This window comes from Mercenaria mercenaria, chromosome 9, assembly GCF_021730395.1.
Source record: "Mercenaria mercenaria strain notata chromosome 9, MADL_Memer_1, whole genome shotgun sequence".
Classification (NCBI taxonomy): Eukaryota; Metazoa; Mollusca; class Bivalvia; order Venerida; family Veneridae; genus Mercenaria; species Mercenaria mercenaria.
Genome location: NC_069369.1, coordinates 36078423 through 36098984, shown reverse-complemented (window position 1 = coordinate 36098984; position 20562 = coordinate 36078423). Strand labels below are relative to the sequence as shown.

The 20562-nt window shown below is 35.3% G+C and overlaps 1 protein-coding gene across 4 annotated transcripts in view; it reads left to right on the top strand.

Annotated features, from left to right (window-relative positions):
* The window catches only part of LOC123547959 (phospholipase A and acyltransferase 2-like), a 113084-nt gene that overhangs the window by 45107 nt on the left and 47415 nt on the right, over window positions 1-20562 (top strand). Inside the window, exon 1 of one of the 4 annotated variants that reach the window (XM_053551233.1) lies at window positions 11335-11490. The exons of 1 other annotated variant lie outside the window; for it this stretch is intronic. In XM_053551233.1, coding sequence (XP_053407208.1) covers window positions 11421-11490 — 70 coding nt within the window. In that variant the 5' untranslated portion in view covers window positions 11335-11420. Of the gene's footprint in view, window positions 1-11334; window positions 11491-12237; window positions 12257-20562 lie in introns of those variants that run through there. 2 more of the 4 variants (XR_008372391.1, XR_008372390.1) reach the window with 2 other exon arrangements.

Below are 20562 nucleotides of genomic sequence, written 5' to 3'. Positions count from 1 at the left end.
GGCACAAAATTATGTTTACATGAGAATAAAGCAGATGTAATATGTCATATGTACGTCCGTCTTAAAATGTCGCATATATAGAAAATTAAACGACGTACAGAAAAACTCCAGTCTAGGCGTAAAATCTCTTAACCTTTAGCCTGCTGGCGGCAAGCGACAAGTTAGTGCAGACCAAGATCAGCCTGCACACCCGGGCTGATCTTGGTGTGCACTGTTCGCTATTCAGTCAGTAAATTTTCAGTGAACACCCCTTCGAATAATAAATGATATTGCCCAAAATGAATGATGGACTTGAATGGTGGACCAGTCCATTTTAGAAATTTAGCAGGGTAAGGGTTGATTCAAAGGTAACCTGATAAGTATGGCGTATCGTGTGAAATTTTGTTATTAAGTGCTAAATGTTAGTAAAACTGTAATTTGACTTGAATGTCCCTTACGTAAAGACAACATTTTCAAAATGATAATTATTTTCATAATTTGAATGTTCAAGCTTCCTCACAATGCTTTGTAATATACGTGAATGTTATGCATAAAACGAAAGCAAGCATGTATTAAAGTAAAGTAAAGCAAATTGCTTCTTTAATATGGAGCCACCCTACTGAAAGCACTGGCGGATCCAGGGGGAGGGGGAGGGGGTACGCACCCGGCGCACCCCCCCCCCCACCCCCACCATAAAATCGCCGGAGCATAGGTAATTTGTCTTCTGTTCTGGGTGACAACGTGCAAAATGTGCATTTTTTTCGCTCGTTACGCTCGCATATATAATTTATCTTTTGTTCGGGGTGAAAAATATAAAATATGCATTTTTTCTCGGTCGCTATGCTCTCATACGTACTTGTCTTTTGTTCTGGATGAAAAAAAAAATATGCATTTTTTTCTCGCTCGCTACTCTCACATAGGTATTTTGTCTTTAGTTCAGAGTAAAAAAATATACATGTAAAACATGCATTTTTTCTTGCTCGCTACGCTCGCATAAGTAATTTGTCATGTTCTGGGTAGAAAAAAAAGTTTGCATTTATTCTCGCTCGCTACGTTCGCACAATAAAAATTCGACAAAGTTTGCACGAGCTCCTATAACGCTCTTTACCATTTCTGTGTTAAATAGCCCTTGGCAACCCCTCCCCATAAAAATACTCAAAAACCGGGCTAAGAAATTCCGAGATACTTACGCAAGAATAAGTCATAAAACATGAACTATAAAAAGCAACGTATTTGGGCTGATTTTGTCACAAAACCTGTCCTTTTTCCATACCAAATAAAATACCTCTGAACGTCCAGAATGCACCAGATGGATAAATTGTTTTCAGAATTTTCAGGGGGCCGTGCCCCCGGACCCTTACACCCCAGTTCCTCTACTAACAATATTTTACGCCCCCTAACACCAATTCCTGTACCCGCCACTGGAACCTGGAAAGTACCTGGCACATTGACTTGTGAGACACCTTCAATTATCTGAAAGCATTTTTTTCCTGATTTCTAATTTCTGTCAGACGTGTGGCAGGTAGGCAATCGGAAACAATCATTTCACTAGCTGGTCCCTCTGCAAGTTCAGTAACAAGATCCGCCTCTGACAAGACTCAGATCTTCACCTCCATTAGGTCACCTCTACTCGGTCTGTATATGTATGTTGTATATATCTGACAAGGAAATCATTTTACACATTTTACACACGCAACATACGTGCTATACATGTTGCATATTTATGCATCAGTCACACTCCGGTCGTATATTAGGCTGACGTACGCACTGGCACCAGAGCAGTTATATTATAGAATACCTAAGGGTAGGGTATAACATGTACAGAGGCATTTTTTCTGTTCTGGTGCCAGTGGACGTACGTTCTAAATCTACGCCGCCAGTATACTTCAAAAATATGAGGCCATGTGCACTCAAAATATATTTCATGTAATATGTTACTGATTCCTACATAAACTTCCTAGGTATAATGATATATTTGGTGGAGAAATCAATATTACATTGCTACTGTGTAACCCGCCCGACACTCTGACCTGTCAACCAGTACGTGAAGCATTTATATTTCCTAGATACGTCTTTTTATCTTATATTGAACGGTATGGGAACAGATGTCTTGACTTACATGTATGTTCCTTTAACAAACCATTGTAAATAAAGTAAAATAGTCACACGAAGATTTACATGTTGAACGTCAGACTTTATACATCATTATTTGAAACAGTGCTTATCGGACGAGCTGCAGTGATGGTGCAGAAGTACTTTGATAAAAGAAATCTGTGACTAAGTGTTTCATTCTAACTATATTGTCCCGGATAGGAAAGGAAATGATCTTAGTAAGGAAATGAGCGTTCACACTTACATGGTTCATTAAAAAAAACAGGAAAAGTTATAGCCGTTTTGAATTATTTCTGCTATTGGTTTCGGCATTCAATGAAACACACGCATAAATACAAAAAAAAAGATAATCAAGGGGTTCATCGAATTATGGAAATTATTAATAAAAAATATTACGAATGTGTTGGAAGGGGAAATATCCGAAAACTGTCAGGCGAAGTATTTTTTGTAAATGTAAGGTCCTTCATTTGGAGATCTATTTGTTTGTATTGTTTTGAGATATGTCTGTTTCCTTTTTTTGTAATCATCCTTTCTGCACGCGACTGTTCTAAGTTTTCCTATGCAATTTGTCGTCAAAAAAGGATATTAAACTATTACGAGCGGCGAACAAGACCCTAATGGATTTGCATGCATATACGTGTAGAAAATACCGATGTACAAAATACTAGTAAATACAATTATAAGAAATACAATTCAGCAGTATATATATTACCGGCTTAATGAGGTTATTTCATTATAACCTCATTTTATAGAACACTACCTGTAACGTAGCATCGGAGATAACGCTCACGCTACTCAATTTTCTAACAAACTTCAAACATCTATAAGCAGAGGACAAGCAAGCTTCTGACGTTCTAAATTGTTAATGTAGGCTGTCAGATCGTACAGTCAGTCTTGCATGCACAGTATTTGTTTTGTATCCGACTGAAACGAGAACATACAAGCTACAAGTAGCACTATGTAGGGAATCGGTAGATTTCACGGTTCTGAGACATTCGCCGAACTAAATTTTACGTACACAATTCGTGGAAATATATGACAGGCGGATTTAAAAACATTTTTACATTTGACAAATTGAAATCTGACAAAATGAAGATCTGATCATCTCTTATAAACTTTTTTCTCCACAGTGTTCTGCTGTCGTATTGTAAGACCTAAGTTAGTTCCGACACAGAGACAGCACGACAATAAATATAGCGATGTCGATATTGCGACAATACTGCAGCAATAAATACAGCGATGTCGATATTGCAACAACACAGCAGCAATAAATATGGCGATGTCGATATTGCGACAGCATGGCAACACTAAGTATAGCGATGTCGATATTGCGACAACACGGCAGCAATAAATATAGCGATAACGATATTGCAACAACACAACATCAATAAATATGGCGATGTCGGTATTTCGACAGCATGGCAACACTGCGTATAACGATGTCGATATTGCGACAACACGGCAGCAATGACTATAGCGATGTCGATATTGCAACAACACAGCGGCAATTAATATGGCGATGTCAATATTGCGACAGCATGGCAACACCTAAAGTCTTTAGTGTAACGACGTCGATGTTGCGTCAACACGGCAGCAATAAATATAGCGATGACGATATTGCGACAACAAGAGCAATAAATATAGCGATGCACATGTATCGGTATTGCGACATCACGGCAGCAATAAATATGGCGATTTCGATACTAAGACAGCATGGCATTAATAAATATATAGCGATATCGATATTGTGACAGAACGACAGCAATAGACCTAGCGATGTCAATACCACGACATCAAGGCAGCAATAACTATGGCGATGTCGATACTATGACAGCACGTCAACAATATGTCGATTCTATGACAGCAGTAGATACAGCGATGTCGATTCTACTACAGCACGACAGCAATGAATATAGCAATGTCGATACTGCGATAGAACGAAAACAATAATGTTGACATTACGACAGCACGACAGCAATAAAATAATTAATACAGCGATGTTGATACTTGGAGAGCACGACAGCAATGAATATAACAATGTCGCTATTGCAACAGCACGACATCAATTGATACACCAAAATGTTCATTTAAATTACTTGGAGTGCAAAATGTAGTTAGTTGTCAAGTTTTGCCTTTAGCTGTGTAAACCGTTATTTTACTGTTTTCGATCTTGAATATGATCGAAAGAGCAGGGTAACCTTACACAAATGTCTACGTGTCAGACAGGAATATATTAATATGGTTTACAGTCAACACACTGCACTAGGTTCCTATAACGCGGGATTTCTGTGTGTGTGTGTGTTTTTTTTTTGTGTGTGTTAAATGTCGCAGGTGTTTTTTTTTTGTTAAATGGACATCATCTGAAGAAATAAACTATTCTATATCAAACAAATCAGATGAACGTCCTTATATAGCTCACCGTCATCCATCTGGAAAAAAAGAGACACAAATCCGATTTCCTGCTTTTGAAAATTTATGTATTCAATTACAACTCATTTTTTGCAATTAAGAACAGAATCACGTTTATCTCGTCACAATTTGCCTAAATGCTCAAGCACTGTTGTTTGTTTATTTGGCAATTAGACTCAAAGACTCGGCGTTGCCATAGTTTCCGGTCCCTTTGGAGTATGGAGTCGGTGTTAGGGAGCGTGAGGAGAGTTGCACATTTATTACCACTCATGAATAGACTCACTCAGACCGACCGTGCTATTATACAGCTTGCGTTACATGCTCCCTTCCAAAGTATTTTTTTTTTATAGATTTCTGTAAGTCATATGGCAACTTTTCAGCTTAAAAGACGCGCCTCACTGGGGATGCATTCAGACACATGCATTTGTTTCGCGGCAGTATGGAAGACAATTTTTCTGTCTTGTCTGGTAAACGTTTGAAAAAGTTAAAATGTTGATAAGCTCCAAGTTCACATCTTTATATGATTTTCACATGTTACAGATTTTGATCCCTCCGTGTAAAAGTACGACCAGAAGTGATTATTTTCCTGAAAAATTAACATTAAGCAACAAAATTTTAGCTTAACAAAGTGTGTCCTTGACGTTAGATAGTAAACATCGTTAGCTGAAGAGCTCAAAAATCTTCTTCATTTCGTGGTTTTGGACTGACGCATTTGAAGGTAATTACCCTGCTTTGATATACTGTTAATTAAAAGAACTTGTCGAAGACAACAAATCAACCTCTTGCTAATGGAGTCAAGTGAAACTGCCTTAACAGTTGCCCTCTATAGTAGTGTCTACAAAATGTTCTATCTAATGAAAGATATTTCGCTTAAAAACGATTAACGATTGAGCTGTTAAGGGTAACAATAAATAGATAGGCTTTTTATTTTTTTCTAAAAAATTTTTGTCGATCATCAGAAATGCCACTTTAACTAAAATTGTAGGTTTTATACTAAATAGATAGAAGAATGGAGATGGTACTGACAGTGTAAATGCCCATTTACATTTATTCCCATTCAAACTGCCTTTTTTGCTAACTTTTGAACAGTCTGCTAAAAAAACTGGAAAACAATCTCAAGGGTAGTTTTTTAGCTAGGTAGGGTCGAGTTACTCTAAACAAACAACTTTTAAACTTTTCATTTAAAATCTAAAACAAAAATTTCATGCATCTTCAAGGCAGTTGTCGAAGATCGATTACAATATGACATGATAAAGCGCTACGCCTGTTAAGGACTACATCCCCTGACTCTCTTCAGGACACAGTTGCACTCTTGTACAGTTATGATCTACTTCGCCGATGACCTGTGTTTTTATCCACGACATGAATGTATTTTGGTAGAGGGTATGAGAAAAGTGATGACTCCCTCCCTCCTCCCTTGACGAATAAATGCCAGAGGACACATACTATTCTTTAAAGCGACAAACCCACACATTGTGATTTGTGATTTTTGAATTAATTTTTCACCAAAAGGCAACTTGAATGCCGCCACTGTTTCATATATTTACATGAAACTTAATGGTTGACCAGTTTCTAGTTTCCAGAATTACGGGAACATTCGAGTTTTCGCAGTTTTTCTCATGCACTTTTATAAACCGTTGCAGCACGTGTAAGCTCTATTGATTATCATGTTTGGTGTTTTTTTCTCTCACTGTCACGTGATGTTTGCAAGGTGCTCGCTGAACGGAATTCCGTCTTTTTATAAACCGGGAAACCCTTATCAGAAATAGTAGACGAATGTTTTTATTTTTAATTTATTTTCGACAGAATTTGATGAAAAATACATTATTAGTCAAATATGCGACATAAAGGTAAATATAGGAAACGTTTGATTTTTTAAAAACTCACACCACGATGTGTGGGTTTAAGTCATATAAAGTCTTTCAAATTTCCAGAAAATATTATTTTGCTTGATTTTGCCACAAATGCAATGATTGTAAACAGTAAACATTACCTTTTTTATCCCACTTTTTATCAAATCAGCTAATGCCTCACTGATTCTTACTGTTTGCCCAACATTGGTTTCAACCAATTCAATACCACCATCAGGCCTAAACGTATACAAAGAAAGAAATCATATTTGTATATGAAAGCCGATGCACTGATACGCTATTTCCATATATGCAGCCGTCTATCGTCCCAAACACATTCCATACTTGCCATTCAACCTTTCAGGCTTGTATGCCTTGCATCACGACTGGCCAGCGGTTCAACTTCGTTGAAATGCTTCGATGAGCATCCTCATCATCTGTCATTAAGTTCATGGAAGATAAATCATAAACTTCCAGAGATCTTATAGTCCTGTTCACTCGAACAGTGACCGGCCCATCTCTGAGCCATGCACCATGGCTTCCTGTTTCCGGGCTGTTTACCCGAGACTGGTTCACCGGGAACTCCAGTTCTCTGTCCGAACCCTAGACTGGTTCCAGGAACTGCGGCATTATCGCCTGTAACTTTACACTGGTCAGGATCTGCCTACTATGATCTGCAAGCGTCATAGCCTGCAGTCATGATGGCCTTAGCCGGCTGGCCAGCTTGCAGTGATGAACCGAGTGGGGTTGCCCCCCTTTCTCCAAAGATTTAATGTTTAAGATGTATGTAATATTTGTATAATGTAGTTGTGTTTCTCATATGATTATATATTTGTAATCAACCATTTGTGTCTGTTTTTTGTTAGACTCTTTAAAGCGTATAATCACTATCATGATAATACAATGGATCAGGCACGTGTCCAGGTGGGGGGCCCCCCCCCCCCCCCCCCCAGCTGGCTGGCTAGTTACGATTTTGATTACTATGGGCCCCTCAATTAACAAATCTATACACCAGCGCAAAACTTTTTTGGCTTGATTTGTCAGCAATACACAGGCTAAAGAGCCATAAAACCGTGTCCGGTAGTGGAAATTAGCCCCAGGCATGTTACAGGTAAAAGTTTATCTGTACATGCTTCGTTGACCGCTCGCATTTTAAAAGCAGTACTTGATTGGGTAGTGGGTAGTTTTTCATTATATTTGCTTAGAACACAAGAAATGCAGAAAAAGTTCAAAAAATATTTTTGTGCTTTTATTCATTTTGTTTTGTTATTAATACTTATTTGTGAACTTAGTAAATCATTTTTCTACAAATCATGTCATTTTGTATATCAATTTTGAGCACTTTTTGATAACTTTCTTTTTAATGAAATTACACATATTATTTTTTTTTTAAATATTAATTAGAAAAAAGTTTTTTTATATTATGATTAAAAGAAAAAGGTAGAATGAATGAAATTTTATTCAATTGATTAAAATGTAGTATAATTATTGCTGACAATCATATAGACTGGCATCAGTCGTTAGAGTCATTAAATGTAAAGCACCTGGCCATAAAATCAATCCTTTCTGATACCACTTTCTGAAAAAAGTTTACAATATCTCTTGCCTCTGTCTCTAACTGTTGAGATGAGCCTAGAGAGAAGATCTTTTTCTGAGAAAATATCAGTGTCAGTATGAAGAAATTAATATTATTACAGATTATTTGATTTCAACAGACTTTGTAAGTCTAACAATCATATAGTTGGTTTTATTATGATAAATAAAGCTGATTTTCAAACCACTAGCTTCTTTATTACTGGCAGCTGGTTATACATTGGACTGTTAGATATCAGAGCCAATACACTGAGACCTGGTTATCATGCAGAAAAATGAGGACCATACACAATAGACTTTTCCTTAAATATATAATACATTCATGCATCCTTAAAGGTGTTTCAGGTAGCAGGAAAATGCATCTTTTCATGTACCATATTAAAAAAAAATCGACATTAGGAGGGGATACCCCTCCCGAACCCCCCCCCCGTTGCCCCCCCCCCCCCCAGCAAAGAAATCCTGGACACGGGCCTGTGGAATGTACTTACTTAGTATTCTAAACTGGTATAACAGGCCAACGACACTAAAAAGTTATGTATCCAGAAGTTCTAAATATGCTGGTATTACTTCTTTAAAAAGCGTTCAAGAAAACCTTCTTGATTTGATTGCTGATACTTTCAAATAACTTGCTAGAAATAAGCATTACGCTCCTATTGCGATCGCAGTTTACATTCTATTCGGAAAGAACAGACATAACTCGATATGAAAAGAAAAGGGTCATCATGGCAGAGAAAGTACGTAACATTTTGAATTACGAAAATGATTAAAAATCAAACGGTGTGTGTTTACATATAACATGCAAGACCGAGACTAATACTAAAGACTTAATTTTTATAATTAAGCTTTCTGATTAAGCTTTTTTTGAAACTTCTTATTTAATTTCCATGTAGTGGCCCTTGCAAATAGTCCTACCTATCAAGCCATTGATAAATATGTAATCCCCAGTTATAATTGAATTACTGCGAGAAGAACTTTTCTGACTGTGAAACCATGATTTTTCAAAATTCAGAATGTACTTAGAAAATTAGGCAAATAAAAAAGATAGGGTCGTGCGCGTTTTTTTTGCTAGAATTATTTAAAAAAAATGGATCCCACACAATTTTTCATAATGGTAGTCTACGGGAAAATCACAATATTGAATATATTTTTTTTTCTACAAGTATAAACTAACATATGGGGGGTATAATGTGGTGAAATAAAATGTATAGGTCAGTATGCTTGTTTTAAGATATTTGGTTTAAACAATATTTTATTCAACAAATAACATCTGATTACAATATATGTTTCAAAAGCAAGGGCTCGAGTAGTAAGCTAATAAGCTTTTTTTAGAAACTCCTTCCCGAAAACAGGTACATACTAAATTACAGTGACAACAATCAATTGTAAAATTAATGCATGCTTGCAGTCAGTTCTTTATAAAAACGTTCAAGTTTGAAATATTTTTAAGAGTTCTGAATTTGGAGTTGACTGTTATACATAGGCTACTAGTAAATTGTGGACATGAAATAGAAATGTGATATTTAATACGTTTAGGACTATTGGGAAATAGCCGATGAAAGTTTAAGTTAAATGAACACTACTGACAGAGAGAGAGAGAGAGAGAGAGAGAGAGAGAGAGAGAGAGGGGGGAGTTACTATTGTCAACAATTAGTTCTAGTCTTATCAACCGAAATATGAAAGTAAGCACATTACATGATATTTAAACGATGATGTGAACTTCTATATATGACATTTTTATTATTCACACTTATTGCATATGTGTCATACGATGACAACAATATTGCATGCAGACATAAAATTAGCCCTTTTCTAAGATTTTCGAAATCATTTCCTGTTTATGTGCGACTGAAAATTAAAGAAAAGTAAAGAAATCGGTTGAAAACATATCAGTTGAATGACTTCAGTACAATGTAATACAAAACTGCCGTACGAATAACCACCTGCGGTTTATTTCACTATTCATACGGGACCGTACGATTAGCCACTTCCTTTAGCGTAGTCACGGACGTATCCGAATGATGGCGGTTGTGTCACTGAAACCGAAAGTAACATTTTTTATATCCGCCTCCATCGATGTAATCTGTCAATTTACAGGTAAATTTATCCAGTCAATGTCTTCGTGAACGGATGTTTTATGCGTTGCTGTAGAAAAATGACCTTCCAAAATAATTTCGCTACGTAATCTTCGCTGGCCAGTATTATAACTTTAAGATATTTGACCATGATAAAGGTGATTCGCACATTTTAAGCTGATTTTGAGACATTATTTTTAATCATTTAACGTGTCAAAGATTTTATCATCATATTTTATCTTTAGAAAAGTAGTAGAAACCTTGTCGTTGGTATAATTTTACTCGCCAAGTCCAGGTCTAAATTAATGACTTAGCTCCCAGTTTTTAACCATACAGTTAATTCATTGTTCCACTTTACTGGTGTCATGCAGGTGCACAGAGAAATACCTTGTTAACTGTAGATTATTATTTGTGTCATTGACTGATCTAAACTGCCATGTAATGGTTAATATTATTGTATGATTCTATGCTTACAATAATTACAAATGTTTAAGGTAAATTCGTTCAAATTATGCATGCAAATTATAACATGGCACATTGTTGAATCTTTGTCTTGCCTTTTGTTACATCTATTTTAAACTACAAATCATTTAGACATACCTGTGTTAAGAAGATCAATATCTTTCTGCCATAGTATTTTGTGACCTTTTTGTACTTTTCATGTATGACATACATAGGAAATAATGCAATTTAATTCAAACGTACAACACCGATGCAAGGCCTCAGTGTAGTTACATAACAGTCATTGGTATTAAACAGTGCTCCATAGAGCGGACGTTGTTGTCCAGTGGTAACTCAGTCTGACTACGCAACCAGGGGTCGTGAGTTCGAGCCCCCGCTCCTCTAACTAAAAATTACTAAGATTAGGATAAGAGTCTCGTGTATGGGTGTTTTACATCTGGCACGCTAAAGAACCAGGAATGCTTCCGGAACTGGAGCATCTATTGTATCTTGAACTATCCTCACGCTATCTTCTGGAGGAGTCGCCCATATGGGTTACCAATGGCGACAATAAATAAACGTACATACAACAAACAATCAAATTAATCATTCAGTTATTAATTAAAAACAATGTTTTCATTTGTGGATACGACAAATAAGCGTTGATACACAAGATCGTGCCTCTGGAGGTAAAAATTACGACATATCTGTTTATTTATCACTTTTGGGGCAATATCGGGAGTACGTTTCCCACTGTAGTATTAGAGGCCTCTTTATTTTTAGACAGTTGACTTTTCCATTTCTATAAATAGGAATATAACATAATTATAATGCGCAGTAGCTGCAGTTATTGACAACTATTGAAATTACATACAGGGTGCACTAACGTCACATGAGTGTGCGTATAATACCTTGCAGTGGTGGCGCTGTACTGCAGAGGCCGTGATATAGCCAACGAGCAAACATGGCTTTCGAAAGGGGGGATATAGTGGCATTCCCAAGAATTGGATATACTCATTACGGAATATATGTTGGTAAGTATGTAATAACTCTAATTTCTTGGTGGCGAAATTCAGATAATGTCGTTTTTTCTTTGTTGCTATGGGAATGTTTACACTGTATTTGAGTTGCTAATATGATATTCAGATCTCAAAGGGAATATCTTTTTAATAGTAGTGTTTCAACAATCACACACTATACCAGCTATATATGTACTGTATGGATATCCACGTTGAATAATACTGATAAATACCACAGGAGCCTGAGAGGTAATCTGTCTCTGGTTGTAGCTGCAGATGGGATTATCTGGTTTTGTAGTTGGTACCGAGGTTCTTCCAAGTTACCAAAAGATAAAAACAACAACAACAACAAAAAACAGTTACCCGGGAGCTGGATCTTCCGATCCGCATTTTCAACCAGTGACAGATTCCGTATTCAACAAATAATTCAACGAATAAAATAAAGTGAATGTCCATCTTTATAGCTTTACTTTATTAGTACCGTAGAAATGAAGTGGGAATGTTTTAAATATGCGCAACAAGGTCGAATTCCGGTTCAGTTCTATCATTTGTATTGTAATGTTTAATATATGCAGTTTTCTTAAAATAACTGTATCCGAACCGAAAACTAAAGAATAAGAAGCAAAAAGCAAATATCATGGTATTTGACTTTCATCCAGTTTGATATAAAATGCATGATTAATGCACGAAGCCTATGTCATTTACAGCACGACAGTCGTGTGGCATAGGGGATGCCAGCTAGGTTTTGCCAGCATGGAACGCCCGCCCGGTGTGCAAGAATGTAATTTCTTTCAAGCATATTTACTTCGTCTGTTCATGAACAAATATAATATTCGAGATTTATTTAATGAACAACGGTCTTTACTTTGATGATACGGGTATCTTTGTTAACATTTATATGCCTTCTTTTTATTAATTTATATAAGGTACTCTTTTATTATTAATAGGTGTGTTCAGTCAATCATAATTAAACTTTTGCTGTTTTGTTCATTGTGCCTTTTTATTGAGATTATCAACCACTAAACAAAAATATAGTAATTTAAAATTGATATACTACGATTTTCAGGTCTCTTGTGTTGACAACCACCCAGTATATTTACCCATTGAGGACAGAATTAAACTATTTAATTGCGGTGCGACACGCGATATTGGATTTAACATTAAACTCAACCTTGATATAAAAAAAACACTATTTCGATATAGGGTTTTATACTACAGTTAAATATTTTTTGCTCTTATTGTCCGTAAGTATTGACCTGGCACTCATTAATCTTCGCCAATATTTTCGGAGGTTTTCGTTAATTTACGCAATATTTGTGTCCTACAAATATCTATATTATTAAAGTAACATATAAAGTTAACCGATGACACGGTGGCGTAGTGGTAAGATGTCTGACTTCCACGCACGTTACCACGGGTTCGAAAGCACCTTAGAACATTTTTTAATGTAATGTTATCGTTAACTGTTTTATTTTTACATTATTTTATGTATCATACATCATAAATTTTAATTGTTTTCTCTTGTAGTATTTATTTTCAGGAACGCTGGTGACAAGTAATTTGTCTTTTTATCTAACATACTTGTAAAACAATTTTTATTCCATTTTTTACAACGGGTAAATATGATAACTTTTAATGAATGAAACATAAATATTACGATACGTTTGATCAAATAAGTGGTACGTTTGCATATAAAATTTTGGAAAAAAGATATGGTAAGACATGAGACTCGAACCCACAATCCTGATATTGGCAGGTAAACGCTTTGCAGGTAACTGCACATGCGACAGTATATCAGTTAAGAATTATATGTATGTAACGTATATATTGCTATTTATGTTCGGAAACCGAAAACTAATTTACGGAGATATACGGAATATTCATGAGTGCCAGGTCAGTACTTACGGACAACTAATTATATCAGCACGTGAAATATACACACTTTACATCCATGCCATTAATATCAATATTTCCCGCCGTTAAATAACTGATATACTTTTGAAAAGCGGTAAAAATCCCCCCACTATAATAAATAAATAAATAAGTTAAACTCGTAGAACTTTTTTCTGGAGAGAGCCGATCGCTAATTTTGACAGAATTTTCCGCCAACATATTTTGAATCCGTTTATTTTTATTTGTGTACTTACATGGTTGCCTTTGCTTTGATTTTAATGCGCATGCGCTCTTTACGTGTGGCAAAAAGACCGCTCAACAATAAGTAAACCCGCATAAAATCATCATCATATTACTAATTGTTTTGCCACAATAAAAAGATTTTGATCACACAATTTATTGTACGGAATGCCTTGCCTTAAAGATAGATATGTTATTTATCATATATTGCTTAAGAAGCCACCTTTATTCTTATTTTAAACATCCGCAAGTCTAGATCCACTCATAAAACAAACAAAAAACTTGTTCCTTACATTTGAAAATGTCATATTTTCTTTCATTTTATCTGTCAAAAGAATTTTTTTATTCAAATAGCTGTTGTATATATTTTTCTCCGACTTGAATGATATCTGTTATAAATTTTAAGGGACGCGGCTCTTTGTCATTGAAGTTGCTGTTTTAAGTAATATACGGGAAATTATTATGTAACTATTATGCAGCTGACATGATAAAACATAGGTCACCTTTGTGATCAAGACCATAAAATTGGACTTGTTTGTAATTTCGAGGATTTCATCTATAAAAGTTAGTGAAGCATATAGATGACTTTGATGTGACTTACTGACTAATGTCCTTTGGTCATCAATGCCATAATTAGTACGCACTTGGACTAATAAAACACGTGGCGGAGCTGTTTCGTAAATCAAAAAATAAACATCACACGATATCTAAAATTTTAAATAATATCTATAAGAATATCCTCTGAGACTTTGATGGACACTTTCTTTTAAAATGATGTTATATTGAAATAAAAATCTAAATTCGTAAGATCTAGTTCATATCAAGGACTTAATTTACAATTTGAATTCATTTACTTAAGGAAAATACCTAATATATATCTCTCATGTTTATATTTTTGATCATTTTTATATTCTTAATATAATCGAAAATATACCGTGCGCAGAAATCATTTACCTTCAATTAACGGAATAAATATAATAAACTTGAATTCCACAAAAGATAGAGATCATGGTCTAACAGCAGATAAAAAATGCGAGTGTAGAACACCACTCCCCGCTTCCCGTCTCTGCTCTGTTAAATTTGACCGCTGCGGTCTTCATCCAACACCTTTGATATTGTTAGATAAATTAAAAGCTGTAAAACTTAAAGAATGAATAGAAATGAAAAAAAAATAACAATTTTATGGTGACAATTATCTATTTGAATACGGAATAAATTGATCGCCATATGGATGAAAAATAAAAGGAGGGATTGTGGTGTCCGCCGTTGTTAAATTTAGCAAGGGGGGGGGGGGGGCTGTCGGGGATTTTATAGGTGTTTGTGTGTGTGTTTGGGGGGGGGGGGGATGGAGGGGTGGAGGGGGTGGTACATCAGTTGGGATAGATCTGTTGCACCGTCGAAAATCTTTAGTTTTTGAAATCCATACTTCAGCTACTCTTAAATTAAACTTTTCATTTTTAAGTTCGTATTTTAATGATATATTATCATGTAAGCTAATTACGACAGGTTGTAAGTTCTGTCAGATCATGTTAAGAAATGTCCATACAAAAATAAGCTTTTTAAATTGGTGGAAAATATCAATTTCTCAATTTTCTTTAGCCTAAATTTGTCGAGATGACATGCGCGAAATTTTACCTCCGTTGCTAAGGAACGCGCCAAGTGTAAATTCATCTACAGATCAGTTCACGCGGAAAACCCATTCTACTCGATCCTCGGAGGATGGCCAAAACGAGTACCAAGGCTCCGACTCGAAGTTTCACCGAGTCAGCCAATTTCCGTCGAGGAATTTCGCTGTCTGACTCTGAGGATTTATGCGAAGTCACTCAAAGGAAATCCTTGGAGTGACTCGAGATGAAATCCAGTTAGCGGAATACACACCTGTATTTGTTTCTTTTGTTCCCGTGTCACTTGACAGAATTCCTTACGAATAAATAATTACCTATACAAATTTAATTGGGTCTTCGAGTACCTTCGAGGACAGATTTTAGATTACACGGAGCAAGATAAGTACGTATTGATACGCAAAAAAGTAATTTATGAATAATTATAATAGTATATTTCTATTTTACATTATATTTCTTATTTTCATGCTAGATAGATAGATATATCTTTTATTCCACCATAAGATGAGAAGCATACAATTCACATCATAATAAAGAAATTATATGAACATATAATACATAGACAAAACATATCTATTGAACACAAAAGAAATGAGAAATGATAAAGTGTAAAAGCAATTTACATTGAGATAAATGACAATTTATAATTTCTAAAAATGAATGTTTAAGAGCTAGCCCAAAGATATTATTTTAAGTGTACATAAACAACAATAATAGTGTAAAACATACGGCATGTAAATTTATCAGTATGCCGTTGTTTAGTTTCATAATTAGAAGAAAAATGTGTATTAAACATATTTCCCGAGTTTTCATTAATAACAATTTGAAGGAACATTCATTATTGTCCTTTTGGATATTGTATTATAATTTATAACTGTATTACTTATACTAATGAAACGTAAAATGCAAATAAATACCCCCGCTGAAACCCCCTCAAACAGAAAACAGTGTTATTCTATTATACAAAAAAACTCAATAAACCCCTGACCATTTACAAACCTTATTGATGGCACTGTTCAGTCATGCAGACTTTGAAAAAATGTTGAATGTTTCTAATAGTCCATAAATATTTCACGTACTATAACTATACTCGACATCACTAATCTCGCGTCATCACTAATTTCGCGGTATCTGAGTTTCGTTACCTGCGTGGGTGTTTACTTTTCAAAGTTTGTGACCTATTTTACGCATGCTTGCGAAAAAAACGTTTTCCCATGCAGTTACCATGCTAAATACTATTAATATTTATTAAAAGCGTATTTTGCACAGCTATTGCAAAAAAAAAGTAATAAAAATATCCCTAAATTAAGCAAATATTTGCCAATGTTTACAAGTTCGTTTACCATCCATTCCGGGATTTGTCCTCATTAATTATGCAAAATTTAAGTCCCGCCCATAGGTTAGAGAACACCCAAAATTTTCGTAACATACCCAGCAAGGCAAAAAAAAATGAATGAAAAATCAGTATTAGGTGAAACATCAAAACCTCTGAACTCGACGGGATTTTAAGGGGATGAGGGAATGGGGGCCCAGCGCCATCCCCTCAAAATACACCCATGATATTAGCAGCGAATTGGAACATGTTAGATAAGTATCAATAGAAAATATTCAGTAACAGTACAATTCTTAGGCTCCGAAACATTATGACAACGCCCGCGACCTTGTGGTTTACTTGCAAAATATCTGGTGTGTCCACTGCCGAGAGAATAATTTCGATAGTGCCATCGTAAACAGATGATATAAAACGTTCAAGTCGGCATTTAATTACTTTTGAGTGTTCCTGTTAGTTTAACTTTTGATAGCTTTTCAATGTTTGAGTAATATTTAGTGCTTTATAACCTTTGATAGTTTGACTGACACAATTGTTGACCTATACCGCGAAATTTGTGATGTGACGTCACATGATGACAATGGCTGACTATTGTTGTTCTAAGTAACACATTGATGTTTCTTCGATGATATCTGATTTATTTTCACACAGTTATTGATGCATATGACATGAAATATTACGGTAAAGAAAAGAAATACTCTGTTGTATTGTTTCTTATTTCATGTCGTTACCTCGAATGTTAAGTACCGCGACATTACAGATGGACGGTATACATGAATTAAGTTTCGTTTTTCAGTTAGCTCTAACATATTCACTTTGATAATGACCTAATCTCGGAAGTCGAAAATATTAGACCACATAAACGTTTTTCTTGCAAATTAGAAGCATCTACACTGATTCAAATGGTATTCAATATAAAGAAGGACAATTTATGTTTATTTATTTCTATACAAAATTTTCCGAAATCCTTGCATGGAGTTGCATTGCACATTCTAAATTCTCCTTCTTATATTGACATTTTTGACAGGAGTGGCCTATGACGTCAAACGGCAGCATGTCAATACATGCGATCAGCTGTTTAGTCGGCATAGAGGCTATGACTACCATATCGGGCCTCAGTCAGAGCTCTATTCCCTTCCATTCAAAAATATGCAATATAAGGTTTCAGCTAATGTATGTTCTATATAGAGCGGGTGTGGGTATTTCCGAACAGTTAAGCAATAATGTTGAATGTTCGAAAATACCCACTTATATTGCCATTTAAAAACAGCTTGTTTATAGAGTGATTCCAACTGATTTAGTGTGTATAATTCCGAACTATATAAGTATACAGATATTGTCAGTATAGTGTATTGAAGATATTACCTATTGGACGTGTATTTCCGAACAGAGGGGGTAATTCCGAACAACAGTGGGGCTAATTCCAAACAGTTCCAACTTCTTAAAAACAGAACGTTTGTTTGTTTACAATGATAAACACAGACATTCTTCACGGTATTACTTGCATTTTTAACAAAGAAACTTTATAAAACAGAACATATAACTGGAATTTACAGAGCCTGTATCTAAACCTAAAATTTTCAGAAGCACAGCACAACATCTGTGACAATTTTCTACAGATTAATGTCGAAAACTGAATATGGTATTAACACCCCTTATACAATGATGCAGTGTGCAGTGTTAAAAAATGTCTTAGAATCTGTGTTTAAATCAACAGTATTTGCATTCAAACGGAAGTTTGTCTGTATAGCCCAGTAATTATCTGCAAAAAATTAGGGTGAAATCTGCACCCAATTGGTGCATGTAGGGTTTTTCACATGCATAGCAGTAACGTGGACCTGTCGGTGCAGGGCTGTCTTGGCATCCAAATCTGCTGCAAAATCTTGTCAAGCTCATTTCTAAATTGCTACACCAGTCGCCGCCTCCTCTACCACAGACAGATCATATTTCACATGTTTAAAACGAGCTAATATGAATGAAAGAAAGTTGAACTCATTTTACTAAGTAGTAGATTTATTTATTTGTTACTGTATCTTTTTTATATATATATTTATTTATCTACTTATTTATTAATTTATAGTCTAGCTCTAGTTATTTGCTTCAAATATAGTATATTATTAAGTCTTTATATATACTTATTTTGGATAAACTGTTCCTCATACATTGATTGTTTGGAATTAGCCACACATTAATTGACAAGTGTGTCTAATTCCGAACGGCTTCTTTGATCTTTCAACGTTTTCCTTAATGAGAAATGCAGTTAACTCCCTTCCCACGGGACACTTGTGATGTAAGAATTCCATCAAAACATTGTCAGCGGTAAAAACCAATACTTTTAGATCCTTACATACCACTAACATCAAAATACGAAAACAGGTAAGAACGACATGCATGCAAGCTGTCTTATAAATTCTAGTCTGTTATTTTGAAAAGGTGCGCGACAAAATCTTGCATTCATTGCAATATGATATGGAATTCGTTGTTATCCTGTATGTGACGCCGTAGATTAGATTGGTGCCTTTCAAGAATACAAAAATGTCATTGGAAAAATGTGTTCGGAATTACCCCCCTGTTCGGGATTACCCACACCCGCTCTACGCATTTTGCCAAAAAATTGTTTACTTCGCTAACTGATTGCCACTTTTTCTACATTTCTATGAAGTCGACTCTTTCCGCAATGTTCGGATGATTACTTTTAGTTGTGTTTTTCCGTATCAATCGCGCATCCAAATCGATGCGGGACGCCATGTTGAATTTGACCACAAGGCATCATGGGAAATATGCAAATTAGGTAGGTCAATGAAAATGTTAAGTAATTATTGCATTGTCGCGGGATAATTACGGGAAATGAATCAAATTCCACGTCTCACGAGCGGCTCGAAACTAATTTTGATAGTTGCGAAATTGTCCTGTTCTGAATAAACAAAAGTTATTTTAAAAAGAAATATGAACATTTATAAGGTAAACTGACTCACTGTTAATCCTCCAAAGTTGTGATCCCTCCAAAATTTACAATTCACAAACAAATTTCATTTTAATTGTCTGTCTCCTCGACAACATCATAAATTGACTTCGTCGATCATCTCGATGAAATCCAGGTACCGATCGCACCATGCTCTTGAAACGATGATTCATTGAATTCAACATCATTTCCAAAAGCATGGTTCAAAGATAACCTGTAGTTTAGTATCCTTATTGAATTATTTCCAGTTCCTTTAGCAATCATTTTTCCAACAGTTTTAATAAATAAATAAATAGAATAGGGCCTATGGTTATTCTCTATGTTCGGGTCCTTGTTGTTACTCTTTCACTTCTCCGAATTCGAAACGGGTGACGTATGAGACAAATGACGTAAGAAGGCCGAGAGCTTCATGCAAATTTACATTAGGCGCATTCGGGTATACTGTAGTCTACTCAGTATACTGAACTTCTACAATAGATTGTCAATTTGTCAGTGCTCTTTCTCCGGACAGTTTATTTGTAACATAGACATATTACGTAGTTGTCTAGAAATATATTACAACTCACTTTTTAATATTGGAGGCGAGTTCCGTTTTGAAGAAGCAGTCCATCCAGGCCCGTAGCCAGAGGTAAAAAAATAGGGAGGCATTTGGTAGGGGGTCCAAGGGCATGCTCCCTTGGGCTTTTTTTTTAGGATGCCATTTCGTGCGTGTTTCTGCATTTCAAACATATTTTTGTTACTTTTTGAAACAGCCAACCTATTTGCGATTATTGTCACTCTAAAACGCCAATTTAAAGGCATATGGTCATGTTTGCTTGCTTGGTATAATGTTATTCGAACCATATCATATATCATATATTAAAACAAGAAAAACTATCCCACTCACATTCTTTACTGAAGTTTAATTTATACAGTGAAAGATTTTCAACCAATGATTTTTCAACAACAACAATAAACTGATGTCAGGTTGACATTTTAAGATATCATTTTATGATTCAGACACGGAAGTAAAGAAAAGAAATTTAAATAATCTTCAAACG